Genomic DNA, 16234 nt, shown 5'->3' with positions numbered 1-16234 from the left:
CTTCAGCCCCTTGCTCATTACCATGTGGGTAGTCAGCATTAACCAAGCAGTTGAGCAGCTGCATGCCTTCGTAGAGGGTCAAGAACTGAAAAGTAAGCAACAATTAAATCTAGTTTGCCTTACTTACAGCCAGCCTGTAGCCTGTTTTGATGACTGATTTGTTTTAAAGGATCTTCAGGGGGGCATAGATTTGTAAGCAGCATGAACAGGCAAGTGACCAAACAATGAATGACTGGAAAAATAGGATGGTGCACCATGGCTGCAGCAGATACTGGTTGTCAACTCATAATTGATTCTGATGGGGAAAAGACATAAGAATCCACACCATGGGAGAGGCTCCTAGATTTTTTATTACTGAATGAAAGCTTTGGTCAGGAAGCTACAGAGGAGGAGAGATGTGCTATCCATAAGATACTACAAAACCCTCCAGAGAAATTTGAAGTCCCTCAGACTGGATAGGCATGACTGACAGTATGAAGAGTCAAAGCCATTGACCTGGATATAGGGCCATAAGACATTCAGTGAGCATTCATAAGAAGTCAAGGACAATAAGTAGTTCTACAAGTGCCCCATACTGTCAACTGCATCACTTTGTGTATAACTATAACAATTTTAAATTAGAGCAGTGCTGGAAAAGCACCGCAGTTCAGGCAGCATCTGAGGAGCAGAAAATCGACATTTTGGGCAAAAGCCCTTCATCAGGAATAGAGGCAGGGAGCCTGCAGCGTGGAGAGATAAATGAGAGGAGGGTGGGGATGGGGATAAAGTAGCATAGAATACAATAGGTGAATGGGGTGGGGATGGAAGTGATAGGTCAGGGAGGAGGGTGGGTTGACAGGAAGAATGCATGATAGCCCAGCCCCACTATGTCACCAGTTGGTCTGATAGCATAAATGTGTCAATTCGATTGCCAAAATGGCCCATTGATCCACAATAAAAGACTTTTTACACGATGTTTCTTTCATAACTGGAAATAATCCATTTATTGCAAACAATATTTATTCTTAAAGCAAGTGGAAAGCACCGATTAATGTCTATGTTGGGAAATAAAACTTGACCTCCTTAATCCCAAACAAAGACACTAAAAATAACAAAGCTGATACTGTTTCTTTTTTTTTGACAAAAACAAAAAGGAGAAAGCAACTCCTGTTGGCCAAGGGGCTGGATGTGAAGGATGAAAGACGATGACTTCGTCCATTCACTGGACTTCCTGTTGATGAAGTCGAATTGCAGGCAGCCATAGAGTGATGGTAGAACTATAGTTCTGAATGCACTGAACCTGGACATCAGTCTTTAGAATATAGTCAGTCCAGCTTTTAAGGTTTCTTTTAAGGTAGTTATAAATACTGATATTTGGAAACTCTTATCAGATTCACAAGCCCTTCTACTGGGAACAGCACATGAGGAGCGAGGCTTTCGGCCTCCAGAATGTCTTGCTAACTGAATCCTGGGTCTGTAAAACAGAATTCTAAGTCCAGATTCTGGCAAGCATTAGCATGGAGGATTGTAAGTCCTATTTCCTTGAGGACTTTGCTTGGCTATTTTCTCAAAACCACTTGATTTTTCTTTCAACAATAGGTTTCAACACCTGCAATTTGTTGACTCTGCTCCTTGATGAGACTGTATTTTAACCCAGAAAATATGCAAACTATTCCATATCTTCCAATTTTTCCATGTGGTCCTAAAATATGAATGTGTTTCACTAATGCTCACCACCCCTCATTCCCATTTTTCAACCATCAGTAATGTCTTATCATACAGAACTGGCTCAAAGGTAGAAGACAGAAGGTGGTGGTGAAGGGTTGTTTTTCAGACTGGAGGCCTGTGACCAGTGGAGTGCCACAAAGATCGGTAGTGGTTCCACTACTTTTCATCATTTATATAAATGATATGGATGTGAGCATAAGAGGTGTAGTTAGTAAGTTTGCAGATGACACCAAATTGGAGGTGTGGTGGACAGTGAGGAAGGTTACCTTTTAGATTACAACAGGATCTTGATCAGATGGGCCAATGGGCTAAGAAGTGGCAGATGGAATTTAATCAAGGTAAATGTGAGGTGCTGCATTTTGGGAAAGCAAATCTTAGCAGGACATATACACATAATGGTCAGGTCCTAGGGAGTGTTGCTGAACTAAGAGACAATGGCGTGCCGGTTCATAGCTCCTTGAAAGTAGAGTCGCAGGTAGATAGGATAGTGAAGGCAGCATTTGGTATGCTTTCATGCTTTCCTTTATTGGTCACAGTATTGGGTAAAGGAGTTGTGAAGTCACGTTGCATCTGTACAGGACATTGGTTCAGCTACTTTTGGAATATTGCATGCAATTCTGGTCTCCTTCCTATCGGAAGGATGTTGTGAAATTTGAAGGGCTTCAGAAAAGGTTTAAGAGGAAGTTGCCAAGGTTGGAGGATTTGAGCTACAGGGAGAGGTTGACTAGGCTGGGGCTGTTTCCCCTGGACCGTCAGAGGCTGAGGGGAAACAGAGGTTTATAAAATCATGAGCGATGTGGATAGGATAAATAGACAAAATCTTTTCCCTGGGGTCGGGGAGCCCAGAATTAGAGGGCATAGGTTTAGGGTGAGAGGGGAAAGATATAAAAGAGACCTACGGGGCAACTTTTTCACGCAGAGGGTGGTACGTGTATGGAATGAGCTGCCAGAGGAAGTGGTGGAGGCTGGTACAATTGCAACATTTAAAAGGCATTGACTTTATTTGTGCCTCTTAGTTAACATTGATCATTTGAACTCCTCATGTTCTTAACATTGCTGCAAGCCTCACACCTCTATCATGCATATACTCCCAACCTTTCAGTGACAGTACCAACATTATCTGAACAGATTGTGCCACACTAACTGACCCACTTTCCTTTGTCTTGCAAGACAAGGTAACTGGGAGTGGCAGGTGCTAACCAGCAGGAGGCAGGCATAGCTGCATGCCTTTATTCTTTTGTTGAAGACAATGCTGACCATCATTTGAGCAGCCAATGCTAAGACCAGTGGAGGATCTGAGCCCCTAAGCGGATGACTGTATGCTCATACTTGGTCCTCTTGTTTTACAATCTCTTCTAATTTGCAAATGGTGCCAATGTGCACCTCTTTGTTTTCACTCTTTACTTCATCACATCCCTCTCTGTGCATATTTCTCTGTTCAGGTACTCAAAACTGCAACTTGCCCAGTAGTGGTGGTAAGATAAGAAGATGATGGAGAAACGCCATCACTTGACCTTGCTTCTCAACAGCTACCAGATCCTGACAGTGAGGTTCGAAGGGCATTTGCGGCAGGAGCCTCATAAAGTAATAGTTCGTCATTAGGCAGGAGCAGTTTTCAGCCAGGGCAAGGCTAGTGTAGGTGCCAGTTTCTGGGAGCACAGGATCACATGAGCTGCAGATTCAGTTGAGCAGTTTGGAGCAATGTACAGAAGAAGCCTATTGGGTATGTTGCAGTCTGCCACAATCTATCTTTAGAATATAGTCAGTCCAGCTTTTAAGGTTTCTTTTAAGGTAGTTATAAATACTGATATTTGGAAACTCTTATCAGATTCACAAGCCCTTCTACTGGGAACAGCACATGAGGAGCGAGGCTTTCGGCCTCCAGAATGTCTTGCTAACTGAATCCTGGGTCTGTAAAACAGAATTCTAAGTCCAGATTCTGGCAAGCATTAGCATGGAGGATTGTAAGTCCTATTTCCTTGAGGACTTTGCTTGGCTATTTTCTCAAAACCACTTGATTTTTCTTTCAACAATAGGTTTCAACACCTGCAATTTGTTGACTCTGCTCCTTGATGAGACTGTATTTTAACACAGAAAATATGCAAACTATTCCATATCTTCTGTGTACTTCCATTGGACACTAGCTGCTGGGTGTCTAAATTTTGCACTTCAAATATTTCAACAACATGGTAAAGAAAGTTTTTGAAAGGTAGTAGATTGTTGATAAATGTCCAAAGCAACAGAATATGTGATGACAGAAGTAATACAGGTCAGACTACACATCAAGTACTTTGTATATATAAATAAATAGTGTTCTCTGTACTACTCATTGCAAGTCCCTTCTAAAGCATAAGGTTTCAAAGTTGCACAATCCTCTGAGTCCTCTGAGTGATGGCACTGGATGGGTGGGGAGAGATGGGGGCAAAGAGATTTTTTAAAAATCTCGAAAAGGCAACTCTCTGACCCACAGTGGAAATGTTATTTTCATGTTCATCTTGTCGAGACTATTCTGGATCTTACACACTTCAAACAAGTGTCCGCTCATTTTGTTAAATTTCGGAGGAAAAACAAGCCCAGCCCCCAACATATCTGCATACTTGCTACAGGTACCAATCTAGTAAACTTCCCCTGAATTGCATCGAGTGCATTTCCATCCTTCCTTAAATAAGGAGACCAAAACTGCACACCATATCTGAGACATGGTCTCAACAATGCCTCATATAACTGAAGCACATTGTTCTTGTATGTTCAATCCCTCTAGTAATAAAGGATAGCATCCCATTAGCATTCTTCATTATGCTGTACCTGCATGCTAACTTTGAGATTCATACACTGGATCACCACCTGGCACTCTGCTCCATTTAAGTAATACTCTCCTGCCAAATTAAATAACTTTACATTTTCACACATTACTCTCCTTCTGTCAAAGTTTTGTCCACTCACTCGACCTATGTTCTGCTATAACCTCCTTATGTATTTCTTACAACATAGGTAGAAAATATTTTGATGTCATGATTTGGAGATGCCGGTGTTGGACTGGGGGTTACAAAGGTAAAAATCACACAACACCAGGTTATAATCCAACAGGTTTAATTGGAAGCACCAGCTTTTAGACTGCTGCTTCTTCAGGTGGTTGTGGAAGTCACAATTGTAAGACACAGCATTTATAGCAAAAGTTTACAGTGTGATGTAACTGAAATTATCCATTGAAAAATACCTTGATTGTTAGTTAAGTCTTTCATCTGTTAGAATACCATGATAGTTTCACTTCTTCCTTATGTAAATCACAAAACTTTTTTTAAAAAAAAGTTACATTCTCAGGTTAACTGTAACAATTGGTGTCAGCTAGATAATATGTTGAAGGTGTTAGCCCCCTGTGTTTCCAGTCTGTGCCATAATGTTTAGACTGATTCTAATCTAAAAAGTGAGTTAATGGAGTCTTACATGGATTCATGCAGTTTTTGAGCAAAGTACAATGTAAATCTGCAAGTACAAATTCACCCCACAAACATATATGTGTATGTGTGTGTGTGTCTGCCTGTCTGTCTGTCTGGGGTGGGGGGTTGTGAGTGAGAGGGTGCATGATTCGGATGCGAGCATAAGAGGTACAGTTAGTAAGTTTGCAGATGATACCAAAATTGGAGGTGTAGTGGACAGCGAAGGGGGTGGTCAGATTACAATAGGATCTGGACCAGATGGGCCAATGGGCTGAGAAGTGGCAGATGGAGTTTAATTCAGATAAATGATAAAGCAGATAAATGGGGAAGCAAATCTTAGCAGGACTTATACACTTAATGGTAAGGTCCTAGGGAGTGTTGTTGAACAGAGACCTGGGAGTGCAGCTTCATAGCTCCTTGAAAGGGGAGTCGCTGATAGAGTAGTGAGGAAGGCGTTTGGTATGCTTTCCTTTATTGGTCAGAGTATTGAGTACAGGAGTTGGGAGGTCATGTTGTGGCTATACAGGACATTGGTTACGCCACTGTTGGAATATTGCGTGCAATTCTGGTCTCCTTCCTATCGGAAAGGTGTTGTGAAACTTGAAAGGGTTCAGAAAAGATTTACAAGGATGTTGCCAGGGTTGGAGGATCTGAGCTACAGGGAGAGGCTGAACAGGCTGGGGCTGTTTTCCCTGGAGTGTTGGAGGCTGAGGGGTGACCTTTATAGAGGATTACAAAATTGAGGGGCATGGATAGGATAAATAGACAAAGTCTTTTCCCTGGGGTCGGGGTGTCCAGAACTAGAGGGCATAGATTCAGGGTGAGAGAGGAAAGATATAAAAGAGACCTATGGGGCAACTCTTTCACGCAGAGGGTGGTACGTGTATGGAATGAGCTGCCAGAGGAAGCGGTGGAGGCTGGTACAATTGCAACATTGAAGAGGCATTTGGATGGGTAAATGAATAGGAAAGGTTTGGAGGGTGCTGGCAGGTGGGACTAGATTGGGTTGGGATATCTGGTCGGCATGGACAGGTTGCACCGAAGGGTCTGTTTCCACACTGTACATCTGACTCTGTGAGAGTGTATGTGTGTGTGTAAAATGGTCTAAGTATGTGAGAGGATGCATGTGCACCTGTCTGTGTATACGTGTGTTTGTATAGGAGTGTCTGTGTGTGTGTGTGTGTGTGTGTGTGTGTGTGTGTGTGTGTGTGTGTATAGTGTACAGGTGGTCACCTGTATTGTGACATGAACCCAAGGTACCAGTAGAAGCAAGATGGATTAATGAAAGTGAATTTCAGTTTTTGAGGATATAACTAGTAAAATGAAGAAATGGATATAGTGTCATTAGATTTTCAAAAGCACTTGACAAGTCACAAGAGGTTATTGATCATAATTAGGACCCATGGGTTTTGATAATATACTGCTGTGGATTGGGGATTAATTTTAATGGACAGACGATGTGTAAGAATAAACTGGACATTTACGTGCTAACAGTTTCTAACTAATGAGGTCTTATTGGGTGAGTACTTGGGCATCAGTTATTTACAATCTACATGAATTACTTAAGTCGGGGAATGGGTGGGGGGGGAGGTGTTTGTATCAACAGCAAATTTTAAATACTTTAAAATGGGAAAGTAAATGGAGATGCTAAGTTGTGACCTGGTTGAATAGTGGAGCTGACTCGAGGGATTTAATGATCAACTCCAGCTCCTGTTTCTTATGTTCTTGTGTTCGTTATCTCTGTCTGGGACAAGTACTTTGGGTCAGTAATGATGTGAAGTTGGACATATCCTCTGTTCCTGCCTCCTGTTCTACATCTTGTGTCTCATTGACAGCAGGAAGAGAAGGAAAAGGTTAAAGTTGTTGAGACGAGCTTTAACATCACCATTTGCAGGAGAATAAAATACACTAGTATGCCTGCAGAAAGGTTGTCTGAGCTGTTGGAGCATGAGTAGATGAAGTAATGTCTTACCAGAACGAACCCACATCTGACATACTGCCATGTTTTGCTGCATTCCAGCTCCCTGCCTTCTCGGGAGCTTCATTGCATTAAGCATTAGTGTTTGCTGTTAGACTGAGATAGAGGCCTGAAAATGAATTCTTCCTCTGACTGCAAAGCAGCTGAAGATTAGTTTGGGGCATTTCAAACCTTGGTGAGTTGCATTGCCTTGCTTATGGAACAAAAGGCCAGATGGTCCTTCCCAGCTATACTTGTGCAATCTGGAAACTGATTTTTAAAAATTAACTTATACCCTCTTTTTAGAAGAAGCAATTTCAAGCATACACTTAAATTTGAGGAACTGTTTCAGTTTAAATCAAATGAATAGTAAAGTTCTATCCTTTCTAAAAGAAAATAATACATTTTAGAATGTATTAGTAGCCCTGTCTTTGATTTAAAAAAAATATTGTTAGACTTTTTGGCCTCCGGTCACCTCTGGATTGTCCTTTGTGCAAACCTCATTGGTTCAACAACCATTGCCATTAAGCTAATCCACAATTGCCTAATTTACCTCCTAGTCCTTGCTAACCTTACTTGCGCTCCTTTCCTGATCTGTCTACGGCCTTGCCTCATGCAATCTCTCTCTTACTTTCTAACTCCACATTATAACCGATAGCCTACAGACTACTTTCACAGTAAATCTAGTGCATCCTCACTTCCTGGTAATCATCACTTAGGTGACAAGTTTCTATCATTTTGCCTCTTAATACTGTTTTCCCTGATACTCTTTCCTGCTTTTAGAACATTTTAAGCCAGTAAGTTGGACTGGACCATTAACCAGCTTCTTAATTCTGGGTCGTACTGTTTGAATTTTCTTAAAATACCTTGGGGTGAGTTGTTATGAAAATGTAAATTATTGCAGTATTTGCTTCGGCAATAGATTTATTTCTTTTGTTTTTTTACACCCTCATAGGCTATGCCTTCCTTCTATTTCAAGAGGAAAGCTCTGTGCAAGCTTTGATAGATGCATGTATTGAGGAAGATGGAAAGCTATACCTGTGTGTTTCCAGCCCCACTATCAAGGACAAACCGGTAAATGGATCTGCAGCTTGCTTCTGCTCACCATCTGTTCTCTTTGTCATTTCATGAGCCATCAAACCTGGGAATTATTTAGCTATCTGCTCCTCCATCACCTATCTCTCCTCCCATCCTTCTGTTAAATGCAAATATGTGCTGTATCATATTGATAATCTATATTTACTGATGGATCTTACTTTCTGTAAAATCTGAAGACTGGGTCTTGAGGATTGGTTAATAAATGGTGAACTGCATAATTAAATCTTTGTTGATTTCGGAGCAATAAGCAAATACAAAGCAGCCTGGCATTTGTTTCCTGTAGGTGATCACTGTATCCTTTTTTTTTGTTGTTGACTAATTGTGTTCTGCTTTCTACAAAATAAAATGAAGTACTCAATGATTGCAGATTTTTGTTATCACTGCAGCTTTATAACATTTTTGTACCGCAGGAGTTTTGTAGTGATGTAAACCCAATAATTTAGTACAAAATACGCATGTTTTCACTGGCAAATGCTTATTATGTTCATTTTTTTAAAAAATGGCAATGCATTGTTCTCTGTTTCATGCTGACTGTTTAATTTGTAAATGATTCAATGTAAATTGAAATTGGAGCCTGTTATTACAATGTTAGGATGCTTGAGTTTTTAAATCCAAATGGCATCCAAAATTGATTCAGCAAAACTTTGTTTCTTTTACAGGTTCAAATTCGACCGTGGAACCTGAGTGACAGTGATTTTGTGATGGATGGTTCCCAACCTCTGGATCCCAGGAAGACTATCTTTGTGGGAGGAGTTCCCAGACCTCTTCGAGCTGGTAAGTAAAGATGAAGCAAGTTCCCAGCAAACTAGTTTGTTCTCTGAAATTTAGAATGTGAATTTCAGAACACTTTTTTTTTTGTCTGAATGCAACTCCTGGTGCTCAGTTTGAATATGATGATGTGTCGTCCTGATATTATCTATGCAGACATGGCAAGTTACTACTTAGGCTGACTTCTGAAGAAAGCTCACTAATCTAAAACATTGACTTCAGATGCTGCCTGACCTCTGAGTAATACCATTTTGTTTACTTTGAGGTTTATTGTACATATTGACATTGATATTTCGGTTCCATATAGCTTTCAGATGGAAGAATTAGCCTGTTAGTTGTATTTAGTATTTCTCCTGAATACATCATACTTTCTCAAATTTTCTGTCATACTTGTATAAAAATCAGTTTTCTTCCAAACAATTTATAGCCTTTATTTGGAGATGGGGAGGGTGGATGCTGATGGGAATGTATTGTTTGGCTTGATTGGGTAATAGCTGCCAATGCCCTTGCCACATTTTGGAAACAAAATGGGAATATATTTTGTGCATGAAGCAGTTTACTCAATTAGGACATTGTGATGTTTGGAATTTTAATGGTGCATATAGTTTTTAAAATCGGACAATTGTCATCTTTCCTTTTAGTTACATTTTCCTTTTGTACTCTTTAAATTTGAAAGCTATTTTTGATCATATGCACCCATGTTGGAAACAGGTATTAGCATCAGAACCTGCATCACTCCTTGTTGAGCAGTCAGCATTCAACAAGGAGCTATGAGGGCCTACAATAATAAGCGCAAGTTAGAGAGAGTGGAAGCCCAGCAGGAAAGTTTCAGTGGCTCAGGTCTACTGAGTGCATCAAATGGGTTGCAGTAACCATTTTTTCTTTTGTGGTACAATTTTTTCATCAAATAAGAAAGAAAGGTCCTGACAGGAAGCAGTAGGGGAAAGGACAGTGGCAGAGAGGATATGTGCATTATGATGGTTGGGGAGGTGGGGGGAGGGTGGAGCAAAAAGATATAATAATGGATTTTTGAAGGAAATGAAAGTGTTGGCTAGTGTGTTGGGATACAGGGATAGAAAATACAAATATTCCAAATAAAATCATTTTTAATGCTGGAAAAGTATTTAAAGATCCATGCACACTGTTTGCGGTAGGGATAAATTTAGATATTATTAAAGGGGGATAATAGTTGACCTTTATTTTCAGGACCGAGAGAGTCTGAGAATTTTTCCTCCTCTCCCCTACTCACCAGTGCAACCTGTGTAAACTTTGCATTTTAACAGCACTTGGCTTTTCCAAAGTAGTTGCTTGTGAATCTGCTTTCAAACCAAAAATGTTTCCTGGAAGTGTTGCATATTTATAATTTGGAAATAAGAGCTGCTACAAGGACATCAGTGCAGTTTTACAGAGTCCATTGTTCAGTATTAAATACCCGCTGTCACGTTAATTTAGAACAGAATATTTGTACAGGTCACACCCAAAATAATTTTGTCCAAGAGTACATTTTAAATTTACAAGTTAAACTGACTCAATATCACTTTGGTCTCCGGGGACAGGGAGAGTGAGGTAGGTGAAATTTTGGAGTGTTGCCTTGGGAGCAGCAGCATTTATACTGGTGACAAACAATAAAGTATTGATATCAACTGCCCCCAGCTCTTTACGCCGTGCCACTTGGACAGATCTGCTCCCTCACAGTTTAAGATTTTAAAAAATGGTCTCTATTGTAACTGGATGCTAAATATGAAATTGCATTCCCCACAAGAAAAATGAATGCTATCTTTAGTTTCTCCCGGTATTTTTTTTAAACAAAGTGTAACACATCCTGTAATTGGAACATTGACTTAAAATATATCTGTACAAGTGGAAGCACACAATTCAAATGTAAATCTATGTTGTGCTGTTGTAAAAGATTAATTTTGTTTTTGTTTTCTATTCTCAGCAAAGTAACTGAGTTATTTTCCCTGCTCATTGACGTTTGATGCTTTATGGATGAACTAATAGCTTTAGAAACATGTTTACCAATATAGGGAACAAAATATTGTGTTTCCTAATTAAAGCAATATTTGATTTAGAGATTCTTTTTGTACAAAATCTACATTACAGCAGTTGTGTTTTGAATTATTGAGCAGGTTTGACAGGATTGGTTTTTAAAATCTGGATTTTGCAAATACTGATATAAAAATCAAAACATAGATATTGTCAGTTTCACAAGACTAGAATAACTTTTACTTTTATAATGAATATTGAGCAGCTTGCAAAATTTAAATGTAAACTAATTCACAAAGTTTTTTTTTAATAGTTCATGAAAGTGAGCTTCACTGGCTGGGCCAGCATTTATTGCTCGTTCCTAATGCTCTAGAGAAGATGGTGGTGAGCTGCCCTTAAACTGGTGCAGCCCATTTCTTTGGTAGCTGCAGTTATTCTGATTCTCTTTTGTTTTCCTCTTTCCAATGTTCTCCATTGCCCAACCCAAATATTTTTGATGTCTATAAAAATGTTGCTGGAATCATTCAGAAAACTAGTGGAAATAGTCTAGTCTACGGCCATTTCAATGGATCGTGTTTATCTGCCACTCTGACATTTTTTTAGGATACTTGTTTGGATAGTATGGATAAACGAATGTAGTTGCTTACCAAATATTTTTCCACTTACCTTTTTTCTTTCCATAATCCAGCTGAGACTGGAAGAAATCCTGTCCTTGGGGAAGGTAAATACAAGGAACAAACAAGACTGAAAATTTTAGTCCTTTATGTGAAGGACATTGATGTTACTCTTTTACTGCAGGCCCATATCTTGACTGAGGTCTGACTAAATGCATCCAAATTGAATGATGCAGCTTTATTCCTAGAATTTGAATCTACGTATTTTTGGATTCTCAGACATGATTTTTCAAGAACAAGATTGTTTTTCCCTTTGAAAAATGGTTTAGTTTTGCATCACATTTTGTTTATAGTTGCATTTTGACTTACACACCTCAATTATGACCTATCTACAAACAAATGTGCAATGAAGGACGTATTTAGGTCTGATGAAATTGGAGGAATGTAATTGTGTATTCTTCTGTAATGACTGTGATTTAGAAGAACAGTGTTATTACATCATGCAAATTATATAGGGAGAAGATTTGGAAATGGTCTTGGAAGCTTAGGATTTTATATTTTCCTTCCAGTTGAATTGGCTATGATCATGGATCGGTTGTATGGAGGGGTCTGCTACGCGGGCATTGATACAGACCCTGAACTGAAGTACCCAAAGGGTGCTGGTAGAGTGGCTTTCTCCAATCAGCAGAGCTACATTGCTGCTATCAGTGCTCGCTTCGTACAGCTCCAGCATGGAGACATTGATAAACGGGTGAGTGAATCATTGCAGTGCCAGCTGACTGGACGTTATTGTAGATCGAAGGATGATTTGCATCACTTTTTGTAACTGGCATCAGTTTGAATGAATGTTAAAACATAGTCTTTGATAGTGGAAGTCTAGAGAATTATTGCAGTTTTGTGAATAAATGCTGTCCTTGTCCATTCAATAAATGCTGTACTCCATTGATTTTTAACACCTCTGGTTGACAAAAATTTTGGTAAGTTTGTCAGTTTTATTGCCCTGCAAAACACCAAAATTTGCTCTTTGTTTGGAAAATTTGGTCTTTGTGACCCTATTTTCATATATAGACAAGTACATTTCCAATGGAAATGGATTTTAATAGGTCAGATAACCTATACTTATGAGCACATGAACATACTGTAAAGTAACAAGTAAAGATAACGGTACTCACTGTTCTCTGATGACCTCAGACAAGCAGTTAAGTCTAGAAATCTGAATGTTGTCTGATCTGCACAGCTCCTTCAAAACTGGGATAGTGGCATCTTTGCAGTCTATGTCTCAATTTACGTGTATTGAAATTATGGATATATTTTATAGATATGGTTGAAGTGGGAATAAATGGTTATTGCTTTAGATGCAGAAACAAGTGTATATGGTCAAAGCATTGATAATTGCTTGGTACATGGCACAGAATAAAAACAGAAAAGTTACATTTATTCATTTCATTAGGTATCCCAAAGCAACTTGTACCAAATGAAATATTCCTAAAGTGCAGTAATGATGCAACCAATTTAGGTACAACAAGGTCAAACAGCAGCAATGAAGTAAATGACCAGATCATTTGTTTTAGTGAAGTTGGTTGAGGGATTATTAGACTGGGCATCAGGGAGGACTTTGTTTTTCTTCAGAATAGTGCCATGGGATCGTTCACATTTACCTGAGGGAACAAGTGACCTTGATTAAACATCTAACCTAAAAGAGAGCACATCCCCAGTGCTGCACTGAAGTGTCATTCTAGAATACTGTATTCCAGTCTCTGGGGTGGGACTTGAACCGCACAAACTGCAAGACTGCCACCAACTGGGCCATAGCTGATATCTATGTATGCAACTTAAAGCAAAATTTATTCATTGATATGAGATATGCACAAACCAGTCTCTGTGGTGCTATGGATATCTCTTGACTTTGTTCAGGGGTATTTAATGTAGATATTGCCTCTAGTCTATGTTCATTGTAGTAAAGTTACTGTGCATCATCTGAAAGCATAATTTAGTGCTTACCCGGATTATGTAACATATGCACCATCTTTGGTGAAGTTTAAATCAAAGAATCTAGTTTATTCAATTCATTACATGCTGCAGGGTGTCAAACTAGCTCATTTTCATTTAGTGCTAACAATTCACCAAGAGATACAAGCAAAATATTATTTTTGTCCTTTAAAAGTAAATTTTGCTGCTTATTTGATATAGGAGCAGAATTTTCTGGATTATCACAAAAGACGTTTTAAATTGAACTTTACTACTGTTTTTTAAAAAAAACTTGATTTGAATCTGTCTCATCTTTGCACATATGATCATGTGAGGCTGCATGCATGACAGATGCTTACAGATCAGAATCTCACTGTTTTCTGGAACATGCCTCCACAGCCTCCCCTTTTCTCCATATTTTACTTCAGCCAGAATTATTGTGTGTGTATTCCAACAACTATTATGATATTAATTAACATATTCAGGATACTCTGTGTTTGAATTCAATTGTAAAGGAGCTGGTAATTGTAATTGTTTCTGGTATATAAGTTATTGCAATGTTTGGAATGTGCTTGTCTGGGTAATGACAGTGCAGGTTGTTCCCATAACCAGCTCCATTCTTTGCATTAATGAGATTGCTGATATTGTGCAATGAAACATCAGACAGTAAGGTAACCCAGGGATATAATAATAGGATTTTTATGATCCTAACTACTCTTTACACATCCACTTCTCTGATCTTTCTGAAGACATACTGTGAATATCTCAGTGAGACAAGACTAGATTTACCTCCAAAACTGCTTTATCTCAGAGGTGATCTGTTTAATATGCAAGTTAGCAGCAAAGTTCAGAGAAAATGCTGGAAATTCTCAGCAGCATCTGTGGAGAGAAGCTGAATGAATGTTGCTGATCAATGATCCTTTGTCAAACTGTAAACTAAATGTGTAGATGAGATGAGAATAAATTAATTATCTCCCGGTCATTGTAGAAACACATCTTTATTGTCTGACTCATGAACATTTCTCCTTGTCTCAGTGGTTGCAACATATAGATGAAAGTAGAGTTTTAAACCTTCATGAACCCATTCTAATTTAAAACAAATTATTAAAATAGATCTATATTCCAGATATTTCTCTGTAAAAAGGTCAAACAGCCTGCAATAACTGCTTATGTTTATCAATTTATGTATTAAATCTGAAATGCATCTGTTTATTTGCACGTTAAGGAAAGCTATCTGAAGTATAGGAGAGAGAAAGGAACGTAAGGGTTATTTTTTTGTTCACTGGGTATGGATGTCATTGGCTAGGCCAGCATTTATTGTCCAGAGGTCGATTAAGGGTCAAGCACATTGCTGTGGGTCATCTGTAGGCCAGACCAGGTAAGGATGGCAGATTTCCATAGCTGAAGGATGTTAGTGAACCAGATGGGTTTTTCCTGACAATTAACAATGGTTTCACGGTCATCATTAGACTCTTATTTCCAGATGATTATTGAATTCAAATTCCACCATCTGCCATTTCTTACCCTTGTTATGTTGATAGATGAAGTGAAGTGCACTGCACTGGCACAGGTACAGGCAGCTGGGATTAAGGGATTCCCTGCAGGTATGTAGGTGTACAGGAGTTTACTGAACATGGCCTTGGCTGGGAAGATTAGGGTGAATCCAAAGAGGCACTTTAAGTATATTAAAGTAAAAAGAATAACTAGAGAGAGAATAGGGCCCCTCAAGGACCAAAGTAGGCATGTATGTGTGGAACTGCAGGAGATGGTCATGGTCCTCAATACATATTTCTCCTATGTTTACTGTGGAGAAAGACATGAAGACTTGGAAACTTTGAGAAGTTAGTGGTCATATCTTGAGGACAGTCCATATCACAATAGAGGTGGTGTTGGATGTGTTAGAATGTATAAAGATGGATAAATCTCCTGGCCCTGACCCGATATAGCCAACAACACTGCAAGAATCTCGAAGAAATTGTGGGAGCCCTGGCGGATAGTTTTGCATCACTGTTAGCCACGGATGATGTCCCGTAAGATTGGATGGTAGCGAGTGTTGTGGCTTTATTCAAGAAGGGCTGTAAAGGAATACATAGGCTGACTGGTCTATAGTTCCCAACATCTGTGATAGCTAAGTTACTTGAGAAGATTCTGAGGGATAAGATATACACATATTTGGAATGACAGGGATTTGATTAGGAATAGTTAGCATGGCTTTGTGCATGAGAGATCATACCTCAAATTTGTTTGAGTTCTTTGAAGTAACCAGAAAGGTTGACGAGGGTGGGGGGGGTAGACGTAGTCTATATGGATTTCAGCAAGGCCTTTGAGATTCTACACGGTAGGCTGCTCTGGAAGGTTAGATTGCATGGAATCCAGGAGGAGCTGGCAAATTGGATACACAATTGGCTTGATGGTAGGAAGCAAAGGGTAATAGTGGAAGGATGCTTGTTGGATTGGAGCCTGGGTCAGTGCGCCCATTGCTTTTTGTTGTCTAGATCAGTGATTTGGATGAGAATGTACAAGGCAGTTTGCAAATGATGGTAAAATAGGAGGTATTGTGGACAGTGCGGAAGGTTATCAGAAATTGCAGCAGGACCTTGATCAGCTAGGGAACAGGGCTGAGAAATAGTAAATGGAGTTTAATGTAGAGAAGTGTGAGGTCTTACATTTTGGAAAGTCAAATCAAGGTAGGAGTTTAA

The 16234-nt window shown here is 39.3% G+C and overlaps 1 protein-coding gene across 5 annotated transcripts in view; it reads left to right on the top strand.

Moving 5' to 3' along the window:
* The window catches only part of cpeb3 (cytoplasmic polyadenylation element binding protein 3), a 118887-nt gene that overhangs the window by 88987 nt on the left and 13666 nt on the right, over positions 1 to 16234 (top strand). For all 5 annotated transcript variants that reach the window (XM_072557728.1, XM_072557725.1, XM_072557723.1 and 2 more), the window contains 3 exons: positions 8057 to 8175; positions 8859 to 8973; positions 12137 to 12318. In XM_072557728.1, coding sequence (XP_072413829.1) covers positions 8057 to 8175; positions 8859 to 8973; positions 12137 to 12318 — 416 coding nt within the window. The remainder of the gene's footprint in view (positions 1 to 8056; positions 8176 to 8858; positions 8974 to 12136; positions 12319 to 16234) is intronic.

The sequence above is a fragment of the Chiloscyllium punctatum genome, chromosome 38 (genome assembly GCF_047496795.1).
Source record: "Chiloscyllium punctatum isolate Juve2018m chromosome 38, sChiPun1.3, whole genome shotgun sequence".
Classification (NCBI taxonomy): domain Eukaryota; kingdom Metazoa; phylum Chordata; class Chondrichthyes; order Orectolobiformes; family Hemiscylliidae; genus Chiloscyllium; species Chiloscyllium punctatum.
Note: the sequence above shows the minus strand (reverse complement) of the source record. Positions and strands in the feature narration are given on the sequence as shown.